The sequence below is a fragment of the Scaptodrosophila lebanonensis genome, unplaced genomic scaffold, assembly GCF_003285725.1.
Source record: "Scaptodrosophila lebanonensis strain 11010-0011.00,11010-0021.00 unplaced genomic scaffold, SlebRS2 tig00001412-arrow-pilon, whole genome shotgun sequence".
Taxonomy (NCBI): Eukaryota; Metazoa; Arthropoda; class Insecta; order Diptera; family Drosophilidae; genus Scaptodrosophila; species Scaptodrosophila lebanonensis.
The window spans coordinates 3,148,304-3,170,956 of NW_022060739.1; the positions used below are offsets into that span (position 1 = coordinate 3,148,304).

Sequence of the window (22,653 nt, forward strand, 5' to 3'; positions counted from 1 at the left end):
TGGATATGTTATTCTGATTAATAAAGTAGACCTTAAACTAGAATTGATCCTTAATCAAACGTTTCAAAACTGATTTTAATAAACAAAACTTTTCTTATTTTTTATTTATAAAAGAAGCATTTTGTTGCACCCAAGTCACTTCTTCATTTGTATTCATCGGTTACTATATTTTTCCCAGCGATCGAGTGAAGTGTTTCTGCTATAGAATTCATTGCACCATTTCTTCGTGCGAATTTTTTCAAAACCTAAAGCAAGCAACAAACGCCATTTCAAGGCCTTGGGCATTAGTTCGTAGAGATATGACTGAGCTGTTCAAATCTTGGCACCCATCATCACTTTTTGAAGTGACTTTAACAGACATGCCGAAAACAAATCTTGTGGCTAAATTTTAGCATTTAAACATAAATTAAAAAGTTATCTGCCAAAGAGCTGTGAGCTGAATCGTGCGCATGTTTCTTGAACTTTTTCGGCATAGATCAACGCCCGGCCGTTGCGGCACTCTTAGTGGTTCCAGCTTGTGTTGCTGCTGTTGTTGTTGTTGCTGTTGTAGCCAGCAACCAGCCAACATAGCTGACAACACTGACAAGTGTTAATTGAATTCATGTCGCTGGTAATCATAATAATAATAACAATATCATGTTGTAGCCTGGGCAGGCTTCATTCATTCAGCCAAGTCCCTCTCTCACTATGTTTAAGGCATGGGGTCTGGAGGCGCCGACAACATGCGCTGCAAGCTTTTGATGTTGTTGCTGCGGTTGTTGTAGCAGTTGATGTTGTTGTTGTTGTTGCCTGACTGTTCGCTGCGATGCCAGCGTTATAAATTACTCAATTAATGTCAGCGTTTATGTCAGCAGCGGCAGTCGAGCAACAGATAGGCACATGCAGATACTACATACATAGATATGACATGATAATGGGGCATGTTCATATCCCCGATGGCCGTCGGCGTCGACTGCTGTCGTCGCTTAATTAAAAATGCCTCGTATCTAGGCGCTTAAGTGCATGCAAAAAGCCAAAATAAAAACAAAAACAAAAATTAACAACAACAACAACAACAAAGCATTGCGCAACTTGACACTTTGCATTGAGCCCTTTTAACAAGTTCGTTGCTTAAGTCTTTTGTTTTGTATTTGCCGAACATAAGAAACGTGCAAAATATGATTTTTTCGTTCATTTTTGAGTTTGCAAGCGCAAAATGTCAATTTGCTGTCTCAGTATATCTGTATGGCCAACTGGAGACTTTTGTCTGCTTGACGCCCTCAACACCACTCGGCAACCAAGCTGACGACGCTCGTTGAAACTAATACGTAGCACAGGCGTAATTAAATCTGTTGCCTGTCGCCTATTCACACTACTCTACACTGAACACTTACGGCGCTCAAAGAGGCGAGTAAATAGGCTTATAGTTTAAAAAGCACATTTAAACGCGCTGTTAAAACTAGCAGCCAACAATAAATACCCTTACAATTATTTTTCAAGAGAGAAGCCTAAAGAACATTGTCTTAAATAGTATGCCTGAGACTTTGGAAATATTACGAAGTGGATATTAAGTTTTGATTCTTTTCATAAGAAAATAATTTGCATCAGTGAGGATTATTAATATTTTGTATCTTAGATATCGCCACTTCTTTGCAAATACTGAAAATAGCTGGAATCATTTAGTACATAAGAAAACTGAGGGTGTACAACAATATAAGAATAGGCTTACAACATTTGTTAAATAATAAAAAAGCAACATTTTCATTAAATTATAAGCTAGTATGAACACCCGAATTTTTTATAGTGAGAGCACAAACATGTTTCAAATCTGAAAAATAAAAATAGCACCATTTATTAATTTTGTACAAATAATTTCATAGAAATCGCAAATGCAGCTGTTTTGAGTATTTCTAGGGGACGTTGTTTTCTCTAAAAAAAATTATGAAATCAATCGTTCAAAATTATGTAAGATATGAAAATAATGAAACAACGAAGGCTTCACTATAATTGCTTTCATATTTGCAGACAGCATCCAAATACACCGAACTCGCCAAACCTCTTCTCTGTCATGCTAGAGATGCAATAGAAGAAATGCAAGTAATAAGCGTTTTATATTCGATTTTAAGTTTAAAAATTAATGTCATAATCATCCGATATTTTGACTCAAATGTAACTTTGTAAACACTTTCAACTATCATGCGAAAAATAAATTATTAACACTATTTGATTATCAAATTTTGTAATTGACTCCTAAGCCTTCATCTGAGGATGCCAATCCAATAGTTCCTATCTCTAACTCATATGTATTATGTTGTCTCGGCCCTCGTATGTTTTGCTCAGTGTATTGCGAGTGTAAACGCGTGTGTTGTAATAACTTAAGTCCGTTTCAATTGCTAACAGGTTGCTGTCTATATCTCTTATTGTTGTTCTTGTTGTGGCCATTATGGTGTGCGGGTTGAACGCCCAACGTGTAAGGCTCAGAACAATGCTGCTTATGAGTAGTCTCTGCATACGAAACACTATTTATAATATTCAAAACTATATTTTTCTTTCATTATTTTTGTTGTATTATTTTTTAAGCACTTAACACGCTGACAAGTTGAAGCGTCTGGTTGGGCCTGTCAGGTGGTGGTCTGTAAGCTGCCCGCTTTTGGCCTCTTGGCGCTTGCCAAATGACGTTGACTTGTCTTAGACTGTCATTGTTGTGATTGTTGTTGTTGTTGTTGCTGTTGTTGTTGTTGCTATTTCTGTATTTTCTGTTATTGTTGCTGTTGCAAACACATTTCAGTTTTGATATGTGCTGTCGCCCCATTTGAAGCATTGCTCGCTTGTTGACGTGCCCGCTTGCTTTATTTTTTGGTGTGGGTGGCTAGCAGACATACAAAGACAACAACAACAACAACAATATCAGAGGCAGCAGCAACAGCAAGAAGGATGACGACGTCCACAATTGCAGTTGTTGCGCCTCTGGCGCCCCAGTCTATAGTCAGCCGCATATACAAGTATACACACATGCTCTAAGATCGCCTTCAAAGTCCGCAACACACATTGCGTATTAAATTTTTTCAAATTGGTTTTTGCTCTTTCATGGTTAGCAGCGCATTAGTTGCGGCTGCGCTTTTGTTAGTGTTGTTGTTGCTGTGCTTATTGCTGTTGTTGTTGTATTAAAATTAAGCTTATTTCCGTATTGAAGTTTATTTTGCGGTTTGAATTAATTAGCTTTACCTGCACGAAATGTATATCGTTCTTTTGCATATTAAAGACAGAAAAACAAAAGATTTTATGTTTGCGAGCGCCTTTGTGTGTGTGTGTGTGTGCCTTTGTGTATGTGTGTGGCCATAACGCCAACGCATGCCACCGTCGTCGCCGTCGTCGTCGCCGCTTTGCCAGACAATGGTAATTATTAATAATGCAAATAATTATATCGATTTCATTCATGGGCGTTGCCTGTGATTTGTACAAACTCTGTTGTCTTGTTTTGTTGCTATTGTTGTTTTGTTGATTCGCTTTAATTCGGTTGCCTTTGATCGCAAACTGTGGGAAAAAGTTGTCGGTTGCCACTTGAATATTTTGGTCAATTTGTTGCATTTTGATTTTGATTAATTTTTGTGAATGCACACGAACATTAGCTTTTTTCGTTTTTGTTAATGTTCTTGAGTCTTGTTGAAATCGGTTGAATAATGATAGATATTCTATATGTGTGGGCAGGTACGAGCATTAAGCTGAAACGCATGGAACTTAGTGGCTGATCAATTATATACTCGTATACTCATATACCATATTATTATTTATGATATCTGTGGTAGGGGATTGGCTTTTAGTTTGCTATTATTGTATTAACATCAGACTTTGGTATGGTATCAGATGGTATGATAAAAATTATATTACAACTTCATTATGAGAGACATTTGAATAAATAAATAAAAAATAAATGAATAAATAAATCTAATATTTGTGTAATATCAGTAAAAGTCTAAGACATTATTCCTTTCATGTTCAGTCAAAATATAACATATTGTCACCTGCCACAAATGAAATAGTTTTTTTTTTTGTCGACGAAGACTGCGTTCTGGAACTTATGTAAAAATGACATAAATAATTAAAATCTCGTACGTAACTTAAGGATAGGCGGGCCAAAAACGAACATGATACATAAATCATTGCTTTATCATTAGCCTTTTCTGCTCTCATCAGCCTTATCCTTAACAACTTTTCCTCTTACCCAACATGGGAAAATCAAAAATGTAAGCCAAGCCCCAATTTACACAATATCGAATTTTCCAACACGCCGGATTGCTCAACTTTAAATTAAACTTATCAAGAGCTAGGCACAAATCTCGCGCCTGGCAAGCAGGCATTTGTTTCTTTCTTGTGTTTACAAGCGTTTTGTACAAAAATTAAAAGCTGATTAGATCGCAATAAAATGGCGCCGTTTTCAACACACAACGCGGCTCGGCCAACAACTATAATTAAATATTAATTTACACTCGGCGCGTAAAGCAAACAACACGTAGCGCACCAGCAACAACAACAACAACAACAACGGCAGCAGCAGTAATTGCTACAACAACAAAGACGGCATCATGATCGACAGCTGGCGTTGGCGCACGCGTGCATATCAAACAATTTATTTGATATTGAAAAATATTAAATATGAATAAAAATCATAAAGCGAATCAACAACAACAAAAATATATGGTTTTTTTGTTATTAAAAACGCAAGAAAACGTGCCGTGAATTTTGATTTTTTAATGTGTAATGGAAATTAATTAAAATAAATGCTGCATTTATAAGAAATGCACATTGCCGGTTGTGTTTAAATTTGCGATAAAAACATTAATTAAGTTGAGTTCGGGCCGCTGACGGCCTCTACAAACTAGACCAGGGCGTGGTCTCTGACGGCTGTGAAAATAACAAAAAGAAAACAACAAAATCCAAAAACTTAAACTAAAATGCCAATTAAGCCGCCAATGCACGTACGAAATTCGAGTAACGAGACACGAGAACGCGCCACAATGTTGGCCATAAATTAGCGCGCTCTAAACGATTTCCTAAAAGCAACCAGTGGTGTGGCACTTGTCACCGGTCTAGCCAACCATTTAGCCATTTAAGCAGCAGTCACCGCCTGCCAGCCCAACAACTCTAATTTAACCTTTGACCAAAAGCCGCGCTACCCGCCCAAAATGAAATACAAAATTGCCAAAATGCGTGCATTTGCCGTCACGGGCGAGGGGCGGAGTGGAGCGGTGGGGGGCGGAGGGGGCGGTTCTGAATCAAAGTCAACGACACAACAATGCACAGTTAACGGCATAAAGGCAACGAATGTCAAAGCATTGACCGTGTGCTAGAGCAGGGCAGGGAGCAGAGCAGCACAAATGGCCAACAATTAGAAGTTGTCAACTGCCCTAAGCTCTTGCCGCTCCACTCATGCGCATGCATTCAGAAAAAAAAGTGAATCATTCAGCGAAAATTTGTTTATTTTAAAGTCAAAAAAATAAATAGCAATAATAAAACCTTTTCTTTCAAACATAAAAGTGTAAGAAATCTGACCTTAATATCGACTTCTATGCTGTCTAAAAAGTTAGACTTAATATTATATTTTTAATTGCTTATTTTAAAGCTTAATAAAAGATATTTCTCAAACGTCACAAACACTTCTTCGAATCTTTTAAGCTTATAGAGTCAAAACACCAACAACAACAACCCAAACATCAACTACAATGTCATTACAAGCGTGCTTTATGTTCTTTAAAATAATTTATTTTAAATAATTTCATATTGAGTAGATTTTGAAAGTGTTCTTTTAATCCCTTTCAATTTTATTTAACCTTTTTCATCATCTTCTTCTGCAATTGAATTGAACTCTGCCTTTTTTTCAGTGTACTCACGTGCTACAGCTGTTCCAGGTTGTTGGCTTGTTGTCAGCTTGGAAAATGCAATATGACTTTCAAGTCGTTTTATTTTTGGTTGATTTTTTAATAAACCAAAGCTACCGCTTAATGCCGCATGGCGTTTAATTTTCAAACGGCAACAATAACAATAACAACATCCATCCACCTAAAGAGCTTCAAAAGACTCAAGCAACAAACTGGAAGTTGTAGAGCGTAAGAAACTGCGTGGACGGCATTTATAATAACGGCTCAGCCAGTTGGCCATAAAGTAAGGTGCGGCATTAGCAACAGTGCGGAAAACTGAGAAATCGGTGCAGCGACAACAACAACAACAACAACTAAAACAATAACAACAACAACAAGTAGGTAAGCAGCAGGCAACTGAAAAACGCCAAAACGCGTTTAATTGAACGCGATCTCAACTGAAGTTGCACTAGCGCCATCTAGCTGCGTGCAACTGAACTAGAAGGTAGCAACTTGTTGTTGTTGTTGGTGCTGTTGCTGCTGCCGCTTGCCAGCCGTGGCAGACCGAAATCGATGATTCATCGTGGTGTTTGTTGTTTTGAGTGGAAATTTGCCGCCACAAGCCGAAACTGCAGCCGAAATGCTAGACGTTTGTCGTACGACTATGCTGTTGTTGTTATTGTTGTTGCTGCTGTTGCTGTTGGTGTTGTTGTTGGCGCTTGCCGCCTGCTGTTGCTGGTGACGCAGTCCGTGCAGCTGCGCCAATTCTCGTTTTTTGCATTTTTCGCTTTACGTTCAAAACAATTATTATTCTGGCAATTAATTTTGATTTAAGCAGCGATTTGATTTGCTCCGCCACCCACCAACCCCCTCCCCCGTTTCATCTCCCCCCAACACGACCCAGTGCCATTGACTTGGCTAACATGTCGGCGGCAGCTCGGCTTTGGATTTAACTCTGGCTTGCTGCTGTGTACAGCTTTTTATTTGATTGCTCGAAAGAGCGTTGATAAATATAAATACACCTACGATTGCCAATTCTCCTATTTGTTGTGGTTATTGTTATTGTTGTTCTTGGTATTGCTGTTGTTGTTGTTGTTGCTGTTTGTTGTTTGTTGTCAGCGACAAACGAGCATCCGAATGCAATAATAGATTTCATGCCTCAGCACATCTCACAAATTTCGTGTGTCTAGTGGGTTTTTCCTTCGATTTTCAATGAGTTGTAGCTGCGAAATGAATTTTTGAAAATAGGAATTCGTTACCTGATTGGACATTGAAATGTCAATTGAAAGCTAAAGCTATTTTTGCATTATATTTCAAATATTCACTGCGCTAAAATATTACTATTGGGGAACCATCAAGAACAGACATAACATTTTGAAGGTTGTTGTGCTATGTTTGAGGTTTATTTTGATTAAGTGTTGGCACAGTGCTTGTAAAATAAAATAAAACAGTCTTTAATCAAATAACTGCTTAATAGTTTGTTGAACATTTTTGTTCGTTTCAGTAAAGTTATGATAAACGTCTTCTCACAGTTGTAATTTGAAAATAAAACTTAAGGAAGATGTTAAAATACTCCAATAGTGGCAGCTGAATTCTGAATTTCAAATTAAACTCAAGGAATAGTTCTGAAAAAATTCGTTTGAACAGAAAACAATTTGCTGCTGCAAAATTCTTGAAAAGCGGAAAGAACAATCATGGTTTTCTGTTAAAAATTGTATTTTTTTTTTGTGCAACGTAAGCAGGATTAGGTATCCATGTTTCCCAACAAAAATAAAAAGATATATTATAGCTTATCCATCCGTTTGATCGATCTGAAAAAGATATTTGATATTTGAATTCCACTCCACTTGAGTTGTTGGATCGGCTTTATTTTATTTTACTTAAAACTTTCTTTATTAAAAAGGCAATATCTTTGAGTGTTTTCTTTTATTTGTTTATAAGCTAAATAAATTTAAAAAATAATAATATATTGTAAGTGTTGTATATTTACATCATTTAACAGCTAGATTAGGTATAATAAATTATAATGCACTTAAACTAAATTTGGAATATATTTGTTAAATAAATAATAGTTATAGTGTAAAATAATAAATGCATACCCTGGCACCATTTCGATTAACTTATGTTTTACAAAAACATTTCAACAATAAATTTATAATTTGAAACAAATTTAAATAACAGTAGACACTAACTACGCAAAGCTCCTTGGCTCGTTGACTATAAAATCGTTGGTTCCTGTTTCCCTAAATACCTACACAAATAAATAAGTAGCATGTGCTAAGAAATCTACGCCCTAATCTAAGTTCCCTAAGAGGCAATAACATTGCCGTGACTAATATTTGGCACTGATCGTTCGCTGCTTTAGTTTCGACTTTGGCTAAAGTGACTGAAGAAATGACTGAGACTAAGTTGGATAGATAAATAAATAGACTGAGAAAGGTGTGGAGTTAGTAGAGCACTGAGGCTTGAGCCCCCATTTGTGGAGGCATGCCGTAGTCCTCCTCGTCCTCGCCGCCGCTGCTGCCCACGCTGCCCGCGTAGTAGACCTGATGAGGTGCGCCCTCGTAGCTGCCGCTGGGGGAGTAACTGTCCCGGCCGCCCAGACCCTGCAGATGCTGTTGCAACTGCTGCTGATTGAAGCCGGCCACTGCTGACTGGTGGTCCACGGCCCCGGGCGAGGGCTGGCAGCCACCTTGCAAATGCTTGGCCAGCAGGGACATGCGCGAGAAGGACTTGGTGCAGGAGGGACACGAGTACTTCTTCACGTCCGAGTGCGTCTGCATGTGGGCGCGCAAATTGGAGCGGTCGGCGAAGGCGCGATTGCAGTGCTGACAACTGAAGGGTTTCTCGCCCGTGTGCGTGCGGATGTGGCCCTGCAGTAGCCACGGACGCGAGAAGGCCTTTCCGCAGATGGGGCACTTGCAGGGCAGCGTGTGGGTGCGGATGTGCATCTTGAGGGCACCCAACGAGACGTAGGTCTTGTCGCAGTTCTTGCAGCTGAACACCTTCTTCACCTGGTTGCCCTCGGCGGACGGGCAGTGGAACTGCTGGTGCTTGGTCAGACCCGAGTAGGTGGAGTAGGACTTGCCACAGTCCTTGCAATGATAGCGCGGCACCCCCACCGGCTTCTGCATGGACTGCGCCGAGGCTGCATTGGCCGCCTGAATCAGGGCCGAGGCCTGATCGGTGCAGAACTCGGTCTGATCCACAATCGGACCACCCGATCCACTTGGATTGCTGCGTATGATCTTGTACTCGGTGCTCTCGTAGGCATGTGTTTGCTGATGCTTGACCAGGCCGGCATAGGTGGCATAACACTTGTTGCATTGCTGACACTGGTAGTAGAGATCGTTGCTGCTCTTGATCTTCATGTTCAAGTGGGCGCCCGCGTCGTTCTCCACGTCCACGTCCACACAATGTTCGGGCTCCATGTCTCCATGAAGCAATCGCTGCTGCTGTTGTTGTTGTTGCTGCTGTGGTACGGGCATAATGTTCTTGTTGTTGTTGCTGCTGCTGATGTGTTGCTCTGGCGCCATGTGTTGCATACTTAGAAGCGCGCGTGCCACATTGTGCAAATTGATATTCTCACTTAGCACGCGTCGCTGCGGTAGTTCGGGCCGTAGACTCAAATCTTCCGGCTGCACAGGCTCTTTGTAGCTGCCATAAGCGATGGATTGTGTTTGTGGGCTTGGAATTTTCATGCAATCCTCATAGTCGGCTATGCTCTTCAGCAGATTGTTGTTGTAGTTACGCAGGCCAAACATCTGAGCCTGCTGCTGCTCTTCAGTGTAGTCCAGCTCTGTTTGCTCCACCTTGACGATGGACTCCGCAGGTGGTGGGGTGACGTTCGAGTAGGGAGTATCTATTTCTGGCTCCATGACCTCATCCTCTGGTGGCAGGTCAAAATCACCATAACCTAGGCGGACTAGACTCTTGGCGATCTCTTCGCGGGTGAAGACATCGGGAAAGGCACGCGCAATCTCACGCGTCTCCTCCCAAATGCGTCGCGCCAGCTGCTCTTTGGTTTGCGTCATGGCTGCATCGAAGCGTTTACGCAACTCTGTAGTCACCGGCTGGGGCTCCGTTTTATTGGACCACTGAACGGTCTGATCGAGCGGCACTGCAGCGGCAGCCACACTGAGATCAACGGGTCCTTCGTCTAAAGCGAAAATGAAGAAAATTGCTCTGTTAAGATCTATGATACAGGCGAGTGTGCAGTTGTGTAGTATTTTGCGATCTGCTCGATATTTGTGAACCTACCATGACTCAACTGATCCTCGTGCGTGTGCTCCACCGGAATCGGTCGCTTTTTTAGCGGGCATTTGCTGTACTGAAGCTTATCCATGCTGTTCACTCTGTCTTACTTCTATATAGTGACACAATCACAAATGCTTAGCGTTTACGATCACTTCGAACTGCCTTGTGGTCTGATCTCTTCTATACACTGGACACTAAATCACTGCGACACATTGGCTGCCGATTTACTTTCGCTTCGCACGCGTCTCGTTCGCTTGCAGTTCCGCGCACAAATGATGCAACTAGCTGGAATCATTTTAATTTTATATAGACTCTGGAGGGCCATGATCAACCCCCTAGCCAGGAACAACCCCCTTGAGTGGCAGAAAGGATCTACTACCTACTTCCGATTGCTTATAGGGATTCTGCGCTGCGCTGCGCTGCCCTTCTTCCCTATGCTTCCTTTTTGGCTGCAAATCAACCACCACTAGCATGCGACAACAGATATAGCTAGAACAAGAGCCGCCGATGGGCCCATTCAATGATCGCCTACTTCCCTACCCCTACCCCTGCCCATGTCCGTGCCGCTGCTCAACAGCTGTGCGTTCAATGAACGCTCCAGCTGCCGTTGCCGCTGACGCAGCCACTGCATCGTGCCATACCGATCGACCGGCCACGCCGACAATCTGAGAAAAAAGGGAGCACGTGCCATACAACTGCACTCGCATTCGTCGTTGCTCAGCCTCGGCTCTCCGCTCTCCGTCTTGCACACACCGACGCGACGATCGCCACCAGCTGCAGAGATTTATTTTCAACGCTATACGAACTTCCCCTCCACAATCCAAGTGTTGGTGTATTAGTGAGCAGCAGCAGAGGCAGCAGCAGCAGCTGTGAAGCTTATGTACAACTTGAAAGGCAAGTTTATTTATAAACCGTCACGCATTGTTTATGCTCGTATGGGTGGTGCTTCTGTCTCTTTTCGTGGCTTTTATATACTCGAACATTGAGCGTGTGTGCTCTTTGTCTGTGTGTGTGTGTGTCTGTGTGTGTGCGTGCCTCGAATCGCAGGTGAGCTTACACAGTTGGCGCTCTTTTGATCGTGCAAAGAGCAGAGCAGCTTTGAGCTGGAGTTGGGGCGCTTGTACGCTCTTTGGGAGCTCTTTGGCTCTTCGATGGCGCCAATCTCTCTTCAAAGTGGCTTGCCGCTCTTGTTTCATTTTTCATTTGTATCACTAATTGGGGAACGTGTGATCATTGTGAGGATCGATTCTTGTAAAATATAAAAATTCTTTTCTTAAAATCTTTATTCTTTATTTAAGATCTGTCCTACGTTAGACAATTATTAATTTTATGATAACTTTGACTTTATGTATATAAAATTTGAACTCAAATATTTAGTATACACCTAATTCTGTTTTTACACTTTAGATTGGTTCCAGAAAAAGTCGTGTAAAAAAACCGTGTAAAAAAGAATTAATTATATGTTATTTTAAATCGTGCTAAATGGAATAAAGTCGTGCAAAATCGCATATAAAAATTTTTCATTTTCAAACCGTGTTAAATCGAAACCGTGTAAAAACAGAATTAGGTATAAATATTAAGTAATGCAAGTCTACTAATTTCGGCTGCTCTAGATTTTTGTAAAAGCTGTAATCTAAGCGTTATTTTGCTCTCTGTTCTTCGTTTTAAGTCATAAATGAGTACTCGATAGTTTCATATTTAGAACCCTTTTTTGCAATCGCTGCTGATTTTCGCTTTAAACTTTCGCAAAATCCAATCTCCATATTGTTATCATGCATACAGTTTTCATTGAAAATTATTTTCCCATATGTTGCAATTCTGAAAAGGTGTATGCAACGCCCCATGCTCATCGGCAGATGTGCCCGGTTGGTACACGTGACATTTGCGGCAATCAAATTGAAAGAGCAACCTTAAACACACAATACACACTTAGGCGTCCAGTCAACAAAATAATAATCACAGAAACAACACGGAGATCTAAAGCGAATCAACCTTTTTAGCCACTGGCATTGTTCCCTCGCCCGGCCTAGGTGCGCAAACCCCTAACGGCCGTGAAATTCAATTTGAAATTGAAAATTTTGGCAGCTGCGCCTGCGCAGCCCGCCAACGGCGCATGCTTCTAAAAACCACCACCCCAAAGGGCTGTAGGACGCGCCGCCGCACTTACCTGGCCCGCCACCCGAGTGCCTTGGAATGTGGAAAGGTACGTGCAAAACTACCTGGCATTCACTGCACTCTCTCCCGGAATGATCATCAGTGGTTGTCCCCTCTGCAGTTGCCACCCCATCATTGGCAATCGGATTCAGACTAGAGACTAGAGAGTCAACAGCAGCCGCCTCTCGATCGTGGTGGTGGTGGTTGTGGAATGCTGTGCATTGTGCATTGGTACGTTACTTTCTAGGGGTCAACGTCAACCCTTAGGGCCAACGTCTTGGCAGAAATCTCAGCAGCGAGGGTTGTCCCGTGCCACTTACAGCGCAGCTGCCCATAACACGTACCATCGGGACAAATGTGTCTTGAGACCAACAATTTGGCGCCAAACTCTACAGATTTGCCTGCAACGAACCGGTGTGTTTTCTTTGGCCCAGGCAACGTGATCTTTGGCTCGTCACCTAGTGTACAAAAGTAAATGATTGCTATTCTTAATTAGAAACTGAGCATTGGAAATCTATAGCCATTAGCCCATTCTTTCTTCTTTTATTTAGGTTCAATTCAAGCTTATTCAGTAAACATAAAAACGAAGCGTCTCTCCCAAATAAGAATTAAATCTACGGAAAAAATAAGCAGACTTTGTGGTCCAGTCCAGCAGGTTGTATCATGAATTATCGCGATTTTTGGTAGCATTGCAGAGACATACAGAAATATAGTTCTTATTAAAAATCGTATATCATTAATCTTAAATCCCTCAAGAATTCTGAACTGAAAGTTCTTTCCAATTTTTCAATTGTTGATTCCAATGTTTACAACTCTCTAATAAGAATTTTTGTTCAACTTTTTGAATGATTAAGTTATACTATATATTAAATTCGATATGCATATTTTTAATGATCACAAGATCATAATATCGTTCAATAGATTAAGGCCAGGGGACGAATCGTCCTTGTTATTGTTTGCCTTTATTTCGTTTGTAAAGCGGAGATACAAATTATTGCCTTAAAAATGTTCTCAACACAATTGCTTTTTATAAAGACATTTTCTAGTTATTAACTTGATTAATCGAAACGTAATCCATTCATTTCTTTATACCAGGGACTGAAATATTTATAAGTGTTATTGTACATTTTATAATGCATGGATTATTTTTTAATTTTATTCATTCGTTCACAATATGGTGATTAATTTAGAGTTTTACTTTTCAATTCAATTAATAATCGTTATTTGTGAGCAACAAAATAAAAGTCATTAAATAATAATTATTCAATAAGATTTATTTTTTTAATCAAAAATAAACCTCAAGTTGTAATTGTTCCTCCAATAGTACAGTTTTGGGCTAAAAAAAAAACGTCCTTCATACATACATATTTTTTGTTCAAAAATAGTGATAATTAGTAAAGTAAAACTCAAAATTAATTATTAAATTTTGAGGGAATAAATAAAAATTAACATTTTTAAATCATTGTGAAAATGCATAGATGATCCCAAAAAAATGATTTTGACAAATTACAATAGTGAATAATTTTTTCGTTAAAAAAAAAAAAAAACAAAATAATCATTAGTTTCTTTCCCTGCTTTATACTTATAATGCTCATAAAGAATGTCCCGTCAAGTTGGGGTTTGTTTAACATTTATAATATTCTAACCATAAGCTCCTTTCTAGGTAAAGGAGTGGAAGAGGTCTGAATAATATTGTGAGGGGGAGGTCTGGCAATTACAATAACATATTGTTTATTCAACACTGGTCTTAAGAACAGATTTAGTCGTTAAGCTGAAACGAATTTCAGCGCCAATGCCTTATAAGTGTGCTTATTAAGTTGTTGTAATCATTGTGATTTATTGCGATCCTTAATTAATTATAATTAAACGCTGCTTCGGCTGGGCATATTTAGAAAAATCGTTCAAATTTGCTTTGCAGCTGACTCGGCTATTAAAAACGAAGTACCACTAAGAATGATCTGCAAAGCTATTAGCCTACTGTAACAGAAAACACAACTTCATTCGCTTGATTTATAGCGATCGATCTGGTATCTAAAGGGTTCCATTACCAATGCAACATGGGTAGGTAGACGTAGCTGCTTTGTAAGCGTGTGGCTTCAATTACAGTTACTGCTCTGCAGGTCTCTCTCTCTCTCTCTCTCTATCTCTCTTGGCCACTCTGTATGTGTGTACTACTTAGGTGTACGGTGATATGCCAACTAACTGCACATCACCTGGCTTTTAACCGCAAACGCTGCACAGCCGAGTGCCTCACTTCAAAGTGTCAAACAGCCGCCAAAGCCTCATAATGAAGTGCAAAATGTAATTAATTTGCCGGCACAGCTGCGAATAACTGCGAGTTGACAACAAAGGAAAGCTGAAAAGCTGAAAAGCAGAAAATCAGAAAACTCAGTACCGTCTCTAGTAAGTGTAAGAGAAGTATGCAGAAATGCAAGACGGTCGGTCGGTCGGTCGGTCGGTCTTTCGAGCCGCACGCCGCCGCTCATTGTCACGAGTTACAGATTTTTCAAGCCACTGGGCGGCGAGCAGAGCGGTGCGCAGACGGCAGAAGAATGCAGAAGACAACAGCGGGCTGTGGTCGTCAACGTCGGTGGCTGGCGGCATTGCAGCCTGCAATCAAAACAAGATCTTAGAACTATTGGCGCCTGATACAAAAGGCAGCTGCGCAGGCGCAGGCGCAGACAAAGCACAGTGGGCTAATCCACAATAAACTGTCACTAAATCGAAGAACAATAAGTATATTTTCAGAAACACAGAAATTTATTTATGTATTTCTGTAATACATTTTTATACCCTGTACCCAAAGGGTACAAGGGTATATTAGTTTTGTGCGAGTGCACATGGAACACACAGAAGGAGGCTTGGTAGACCCCACAAAGTATATATATTCTTGATCAGCATGACAAGCGGAGTCGATATAGCCATGTCCGTCTGTCTGTCCGTCTGTCTGTCCGTCTGTCTGTCCGTCCGTCTGTCCGTCTGTCTGTCCGTCTGTCTGTCCGTCTGTCTGTCTGTATGAACTCAAGGATCTCCGAAAGTATAAGAGCTAGAATAACCAAACTTGGTATACAGTAAATGTATGTATGCATGCATGGAATATTATATATTTAATTTAGTTAATTGATTAAATTAATTTAGTTAATTAATTAAATTAATTAAATTAATTTAGTTAATTAATTAAATTAAATTAATTAATTAATTTAATTACTTTTTTGTGGGGTGGTACAGGGTATTTAAGAGTTGAGCCTGCCGACTTTAGCATTCCTTTCTTGTTAATTATCATTTCATAATAATAATATAATAATGATAACATAATTTTAATTTATTATGTAGAGCTGCTGGACTCAGCCAAAATTCTATGCCATTAGACTAGCTTTCGGAGCTGCTAAGATCTTGACATCGGTTCGTTATATACTTCGAAACCGGAAATTGGAACAGACTTTGCTTCAATTTTCTCATAGAGATTGTGTCTTTATTAAATAACTTTGTCCTGCTTTTAAAATGAAATCATATTCAACTCTTCTTCTAAATTTTATTTTTTGCTCCACAATTGTACGATTTTTCATCAGAAGGCTTATTGTTTATAAATAATATAAGCATTTGTATATAAATTAATATAGAAATGAAAAAGTCAAGTTTTTTTCTGTGCATTTATTTATTCATTTGTTTTCAGATACTTATATAATTGAATATGGACTGGGCTGGGCTGGTTATATAATTTGGCAGCGTCTTTTTTCAATCTCCGTACAATACACATCGATAACCACTGTGCGATGGCGAGAACGTCATCGACGCCGACGCTGGTTGCCAGGTCAGTGAACACAAATGCCGCGCCATGTCCAGCGATGCTTTTGAAATCTGATACTGTTATCAGTTGGCAGCAGAGAGACGTAACGGTAATTATAAACAAATAAAAGCACAAAATGTAAAGAACACACAATGGCAGGCGATATGACTCGGCCTGTATCTGTGTGTGTGTTCGCTTCCGTCCGTATCTGTCTGGGCGATGGATGCATAAATTAGCCAAGTTAGAAGCTCGGCGCATAATTCAAATTAATTTGTTTTATTGACAGCGTGTGCGCTTTCAATTTAAGCCAACGCCAGTCAGCGATAACTTGGCTAGCTTGCTGAGCCACACAAATTGGCCAAATTGGTCAATTATATTGACCGGCGCGGTGTCGAAGTCAGAGGCAGAGTCAGAGTCAGAGACGAAGACGGCGTCGGCTCAGGCGTTTCATTAGGCCAAGTGACAATAAATTAAGTTTGTTGCCGGCGTCGCTAGTAACTAATTAAAATGCGCTTTTCCATTGTTGTTGCCGTTGTTGTTGCTGTTTTGAGATATTAATCTTTGGAGAAGCTGCGGTTTGTGGGAGACCACATACGGTGTTTGTTGTGCCACCCGCTCGGTAGCCTCTTTGGCATCGCTGCCGCTCATCTCTTGACTAATAATAATTTTCGAATTGTGATTTTATTTCGAAAATGAATCACGATAATAAATTGTTTATGTTGCCAGTTTCTGAACTGAACACAACTGAGTTGGAGCTTCATGGGAAAAAGAGATTAAAATCGCTGCTTATGTTAATGCATGAATCTGTTGAAATATCATAAAAATGAAATATTTGCCGCTTTGTTAGTGTGCGAAGTTTTTTGACTTTTTTCCATTTTGTCGCTATTGACTCAAATGATTCACTTGCATAAATACATAATTTTTGGCTTTGCAAATCTCACAAATGATGACTTGATCGCCACATTCGCAACATTCGCTTATCTGGGCAAACTTCCTTTCGGGGTATCTTTGGCCATTGCACTGCTCTCCAAGTTGAAGGGCATGTTGAAGTTCAAGTTCTGTTGACACACAGAACTCCATAAAAGCAGCGTTAAGTACAGAGAACTTTATGTAATCGGTTTCAGTTGGGTAAGAGGAAATATTGGGAATAACTTAGGTAGATAGGTATAGAATCATTTCAGCTTCAGTTCTACTCCGATGCACTTAATGTTTGTACAAAAAGAGTACCCCTAGCAATCGCCTAAGACGGGTGTTGCGTTCCTAGAAAACCTCGTGTTAAGCGAAATAGTGTGCAGTCATGCAAAATATGGGGTTCCTATATCTCGACAAATGGACAAAAATAAAATTTTCAGGTCTAAATTTCCGCTGTTTTTAAATTCCAAACATTTTTAAAATTAACAAATCGTTACTGGTAGTGTTGATTATTTATCACCAACAGATTAATCTTATTAAAATGGAAAATAATGAAAATAACTAAAAAATCTTCCCCCACCGGGTCTGAAATTCCATTTTTTTTCACTTTTTATTTATTTCTAAAATTAGCTTTTAAGTATTTCTAAGCTTCTCTTTATTATGTTTTTCTTTTTTTATACCGGTAGATCTATTGACGCCTCTGACCACACTTAGCTGTGAAAATAAATAAATAAAATAAATAAAATAAAAAATAAGGACGGCTAGGTGTATATCCAAACGATTGGCGATTCAAACAAGAAATTAAATGCATTAAAATTTGGGAGAAAACCCAAGTAAGATACCTTTAGTTGGTCAACATTTACTTTTTGACCATTTATTTTAATTTGGAATGTTTGTTCTTATATACTCGTAGGTAGGGATTTGTTAACAAACCGACCTAGTAACTGGAATTAGAAAATCTTCAAATGGCCAAAACTAGCTTCATTTATTTAAAATTATAATGCTTCCTTTTATATAAATACATACTCGTATGTAGGATTTTTTTAACAAATAAAACCAGTAATTGAAGAGATTAAAGAATAAAAAAGTGATTGTGTTGAACTCGAGGGCATAGTTTGCAGGAACCTTTCAGCAAGTGGCTGAGGCTTTCCTGCTCCTCACCGAAGAGCTCAAGTAATGAAGCTTTTATCTTCTGCTGAGGACTCTAGCTATTTGGCGCTCTTTGTTCTGTAAATCGAGAAAGTATAAGTAAGCCATACTTCCATACTAAGTAATGCATTTATGAAAAATATTACATAAGCATTATTGATTAAAGTTTTCAGCTCAGTTATTCAATTTTAAGTCATGCAGTGGTAGAAACACTCTATATCATCAGCTTTAGTTTTCTTTTAAGCTCTGACTCATCCACATTTTGAGGTTCTGCTGAAAGATATTAAAATCGAAATACTACAAACAGTGGAAGGCAGCACGCAATGCGTAGATAAAGAATACATCCTCCAAACCCTAATCAATTAATGGCCACCAATTGAGTATGCACCCTAATCGAACTCTTCAATTGAGTGCAAATTTTCCCATGACCAGACAAATTTACACTTGCAGGCAGCAGCCAAGTGGCCACTGCGTGAGAAATGGGCCGGGCATGGTGTTCGGTGCCTTGGAGAGGGTTGGAGAGGGTGGTCAGAGAACCTTGGGCTCGTAAATAAGTTACCCACGCTGTCGAGGACCAGCACCAGCACCAGCACCGGGAATGGATGAATGCGGGCACAGTTGCCGGATTTCATCATATTTCGAGGTGCAGGGCTAAGGGATGATCCCTTCTCTGTCTGCATTATTTGTTATTGGAATCACGTGACAAGTTGCTGCCGTTCGGGCTGGCCAGCAGGGGTGGCTTAACTTGGGAACGCGATGCAGAAAGCATCCCACGGGATTCAATTTATGCGTGTTTGAATGTTTTTGATTGCGCGTCGCTAATTCAAATAAAATAAAAAAGCCTTCGGCTGTTGTTGTTCTTGTGGTGTGCTCTCCTGGCCAGAGTCAAGTTGCCTGCGCCTGTTCCGAGCTGGTGGTGCGATTCAAGACTCATTACAAAGCATTTGCTTTGTTTGCCACTACAATTTGTTCGTCCTTTAGCCTTCACAAAAAGCGACGAAATGGGATGAGAGAGTTCTACTTTATAGAAAGAAACCTGATGCAGGCAGGGTGCATCAATTTCAGCGACAGCTTTTCGCTGTTCGCATTAATAAAGTCAAAAACATTTATTCGGCTTTCATGCTCTGGGGATTCGTAATTAAACAAATTAAGTGCAGACATTGGCAAAACACAAGGGAACTGCAAACTGTCTCCACATACACTTTTTCACTTATTTTTTAAGTTTTTTTTTTTGGTTTGAATAACGCTGTAAAAATCTGGCAAATGTCGCGCTAATTATTACAAATTATTTCATATTTGTTATTTATGTAAATTTCTCCGACAAAAATAGCCAGAAAAGAAGTCAGAAAATTAATTGGTGGGGCGTCGGGCATTTCACGTTGTCAGATTTTTGTATATTTACATAAATTTGAGCAATGAAAATTGTTGAAATACTTTCGAATATATGAAAATAAAAGCATTGTGGGGCACACCTGAGTTACACTGTCGACCAAAATGCGGTGTCAAAGCAATATTTATAACAAACCGATTTATTTTAAGATAAAGAATAAAAACCAAGGAATACAATTATTTCTTTTAAATAAGTCATAAAATAATATGGCTTTTAGAATTGTCCATTTTTTAATGATGCAGAGAGTATTTTGTGACGAGAACTGATGAATAAATAAATCCGAGAATAATATTGTATATATTATATATTCATCTATATCCGCAGCTTTGGAGTCTAGAATCTACTTCAATATTTCATTACTTGTGAGTTGATTATACTTACTAGTATTTAACTCTTTTACTGAAAATAAAATTGTGCCTATATTTGAAATACAATAGGCTCAAAAAATTTGGTTGAATTTTAAATTGTTAACCATAAAGACCTTACTCTGGCTTTAAGGGTCTATACAAATCTTTGTGTTATTTCTCTCTCTTAAAGTGGTATTTTCTCTCTAAAAATTTTAGAAAAGAGATGCGATTCATTGAGAAAGCAATTCGGATTCTTTTTACGAACTATTTTATCCTCTTTATTAAATTTTATAAATTTATTTTATAAATAAAACAAATTTTGCTGTCGATACAGATTACTAAAAGATGTTTTATTTTAAATAACAATAAAAATATAGAATAATACAACATTTTAATTTGAACTTAAAAAATAGGAAGGCCTCAAAACTATGGGGACTATGTCCCGTTACACAGCCATGGTCAGAGATATTTGTCAGTAAAAAATGTTTAAAAAAAAATAGTTAGTAGAGGACAAAAATTAATTCTACTTAAGAGCTATCTAGATGAAGGAAGGAGCAGAATGAGAAGAACCCATTCTCAGCGAATATATTCGGGAGCTTATCACTTTGTTTTATGCGACAGTGTACACTAAATGCATTATACAAGTATGTATATATAAGGCCTATACTACATATATCAGAAAACAATAAAATTGATTTATGGCCAATGGATTGCGGCACATGCCTTACGCCCATTTGGGCACCTAAATTTAGATCTCCAAAAACAACCAATTTGAAGAAGTGAAGATGTCTTAAATGCTTGGGATACACATTTTAGAGTATGTGTGTGCGTGTATGCATATATGAATATGTGTGTGAGTGTATGTGTGTGTGTGTGTGTGTTGAATCCCCCATGGCTATGCCCCTATGACTATGGATGCGACGTGACCGTGCGCTATGTTCTTCAATTTTGTCACGTTCATGGGCAAATGTTTTGATGATCATGGTCGTTGTGTCTCTTCTGTTGTCGCTCGCTCGACGACAAGTCAATGCAAGTAGTAGGAGCCTTAACAAGTAGCAAGTAGCATTGGAGCAGTGGACGCTCTTGAAGAAGAGCTCCCGAGTGGGAGCTGTGAACGTGTCAGTTTGTTTGTTTGTTTGCCCGGGCAGGGCATGCCTAAAAATATGTCCCGCCTTCAGCATCAGCATGCAAAACGCTTCTGCTTGGCAGGGCCTGTCACAATTGACACTGACGACGACTCTGCGGCAGGTACATGAGAACAGCAGCAACAACAGCAACAACAACAACACAATGCCGTTGGAGACAACGGAGCACAGAGACGTGCCGTAAAGTTGTCACAGCGTTTGGAGTGAGGAGTGCTGGCTTGGACCTGGCTGGAGGCAGGGAGCAGGGGAGCAGGGGGGAGGGGAGCAGGGAGGTAGTTGTACGCATCTCTCTGCAACGAAAGATTAATTGAACGTGCGCTACCAAGTTATTAATCTTCTGAAGCTTAGCAGCACACACACATGCAATCTTTCTCCGCGGCCATTGTTTCTAAAATATTGTATGCACTTTTAAGTTGGGATACGTGGCGCGGTGTCAACTAATGGGCCGCCACTTGAGCCTTGATTATGCAGCTGTGCGTTGCCTGCGGGGGCATTATTCTCAATGCCCTTCCAAAGAGCATTATACTTTTGTATAACTGTTTGCAACGGAGCCTATAGCTAATCAAATAACGTGCATTAAGCATTATTTTATATAAATGACAGTGGCACTAGTCGGGAGAAATTACATTTCATCTCAAGATATTTCATATCAGAATTACAGCCCGTGCAAATGTTAGCTGTTAATACGCAAACAGTTTTGTAACTTCCCAAAAGACTTTTATGTCTGAATGACAGGTCTCAAGAAACGGAAATATTACAGAGACTTGTCTTTTCTTCACGCTTGTGAAATGTAGAAAGCTCTAAATAGGAACAATACTCTCTTCTCTTTACAGCTGGCATGCCTTTTCAAATTTAATTTAAATTGTGTTCTTTATGTGAGGGTATTTAATATTCGACGTACTTCAGCATCATCCTCTTGTTTTTTTGTTATTTTATTTTCCTAAATTTGTTTATTGCTGGGATAATGCAATTTTTTACACGCGAGTGTGCGACATGTGCCTTCTGGGTGCTAGCGAATGGGCAATAACATAAATATATCGCACGGCCTCGGGCGGGAGCAATTACAGGGCCTTCATATATTTAGTCTCTTTTTAGGTGAAAGTCTTTTGGCTTGTCCCCTAAATTCCACATATCTGAATGCCTATCATAACTTTGTGAATTGAGGCTCTGGTGAGACCAGCACAGGCACAGAACAGAGCACGACCTGCTATTATTCTATAACTAGAAATATACATAGTGGCCCACCCCAGTAAAACTATTGCGTACTTGCTTCTTTGGAGAAGCAACAATGAAGGCAGCACATGCCAAAACTTGCCACAAAATTGAGCAGCTGCTTTTTGAATTTCATGCGCAAACGAAAAATCACAAAAACATGACACATAATTGTATACCTTTCTATAACATACAAGTAGTTGTTCTGCATAAATGTGTGCCGTGCCCGGCCCAAAAAAGTAACGTCTTCGTCGCAACTTAGATACAACAGAGGAGGGCACACCACCTTGAGCTGCCACCACCAACCAACCAACCAACCAGACCATGAAGTCGAAGACGCTTCCAAAAACCGGTATGCCACGAGGGAAGTTTTCGATTTCTATGGAACACCTGGACGCCGCAAGTTGTTGCTGTCTGAGGTGTATACTCAGAACTAATGAGCCCCGAAGATAAGCATAAGCGCAAC

At 39.6% G+C, this 22,653-nt stretch overlaps 1 protein-coding gene across 1 annotated transcript; it reads right to left on the bottom strand.

Moving 5' to 3' along the window:
- Positions 1-8,281: 8,281 nt before the first annotated feature.
- Positions 8,282-10,179, bottom strand: LOC115631228 (zinc finger protein 569). Its single transcript, XM_030527936.1, has 3 exons — positions 10,095-10,179; positions 9,353-9,993; positions 8,282-9,265 (listed from the first exon to the last, which is right to left on the bottom strand). The coding sequence occupies exons 1-3, from the start codon at positions 10,177-10,179 to the stop codon at positions 8,282-8,284; spliced, it is 1,710 nt and encodes a 569-aa protein (XP_030383796.1).
- Positions 10,180-22,653: the final 12,474 nt, after the last annotated feature.

Excerpts from the sequence above, each read along its gene's own strand:
- LOC115631228 (XM_030527936.1), bottom strand. The coding sequence starts at position 10,179 with ATGGATAAGCTTCAGTACAGCAAATGCCCGCTAAAAAAGCGACCGATT. Across the intron at positions 9,994-10,094 it reads CGAGGATCAGTTGAGTCATG|ACGAAGGACCCGTTGATCTC; the intron begins GTAGGTTCACAA and ends TTTTCGCTTTAG. Across the intron at positions 9,266-9,352 it reads ACATGGCGCCAGAGCAACAC|ATGGAGCCCGAACATTGTGT; the intron begins ATCAGCAGCAGC and ends CTTCATGGAGAC.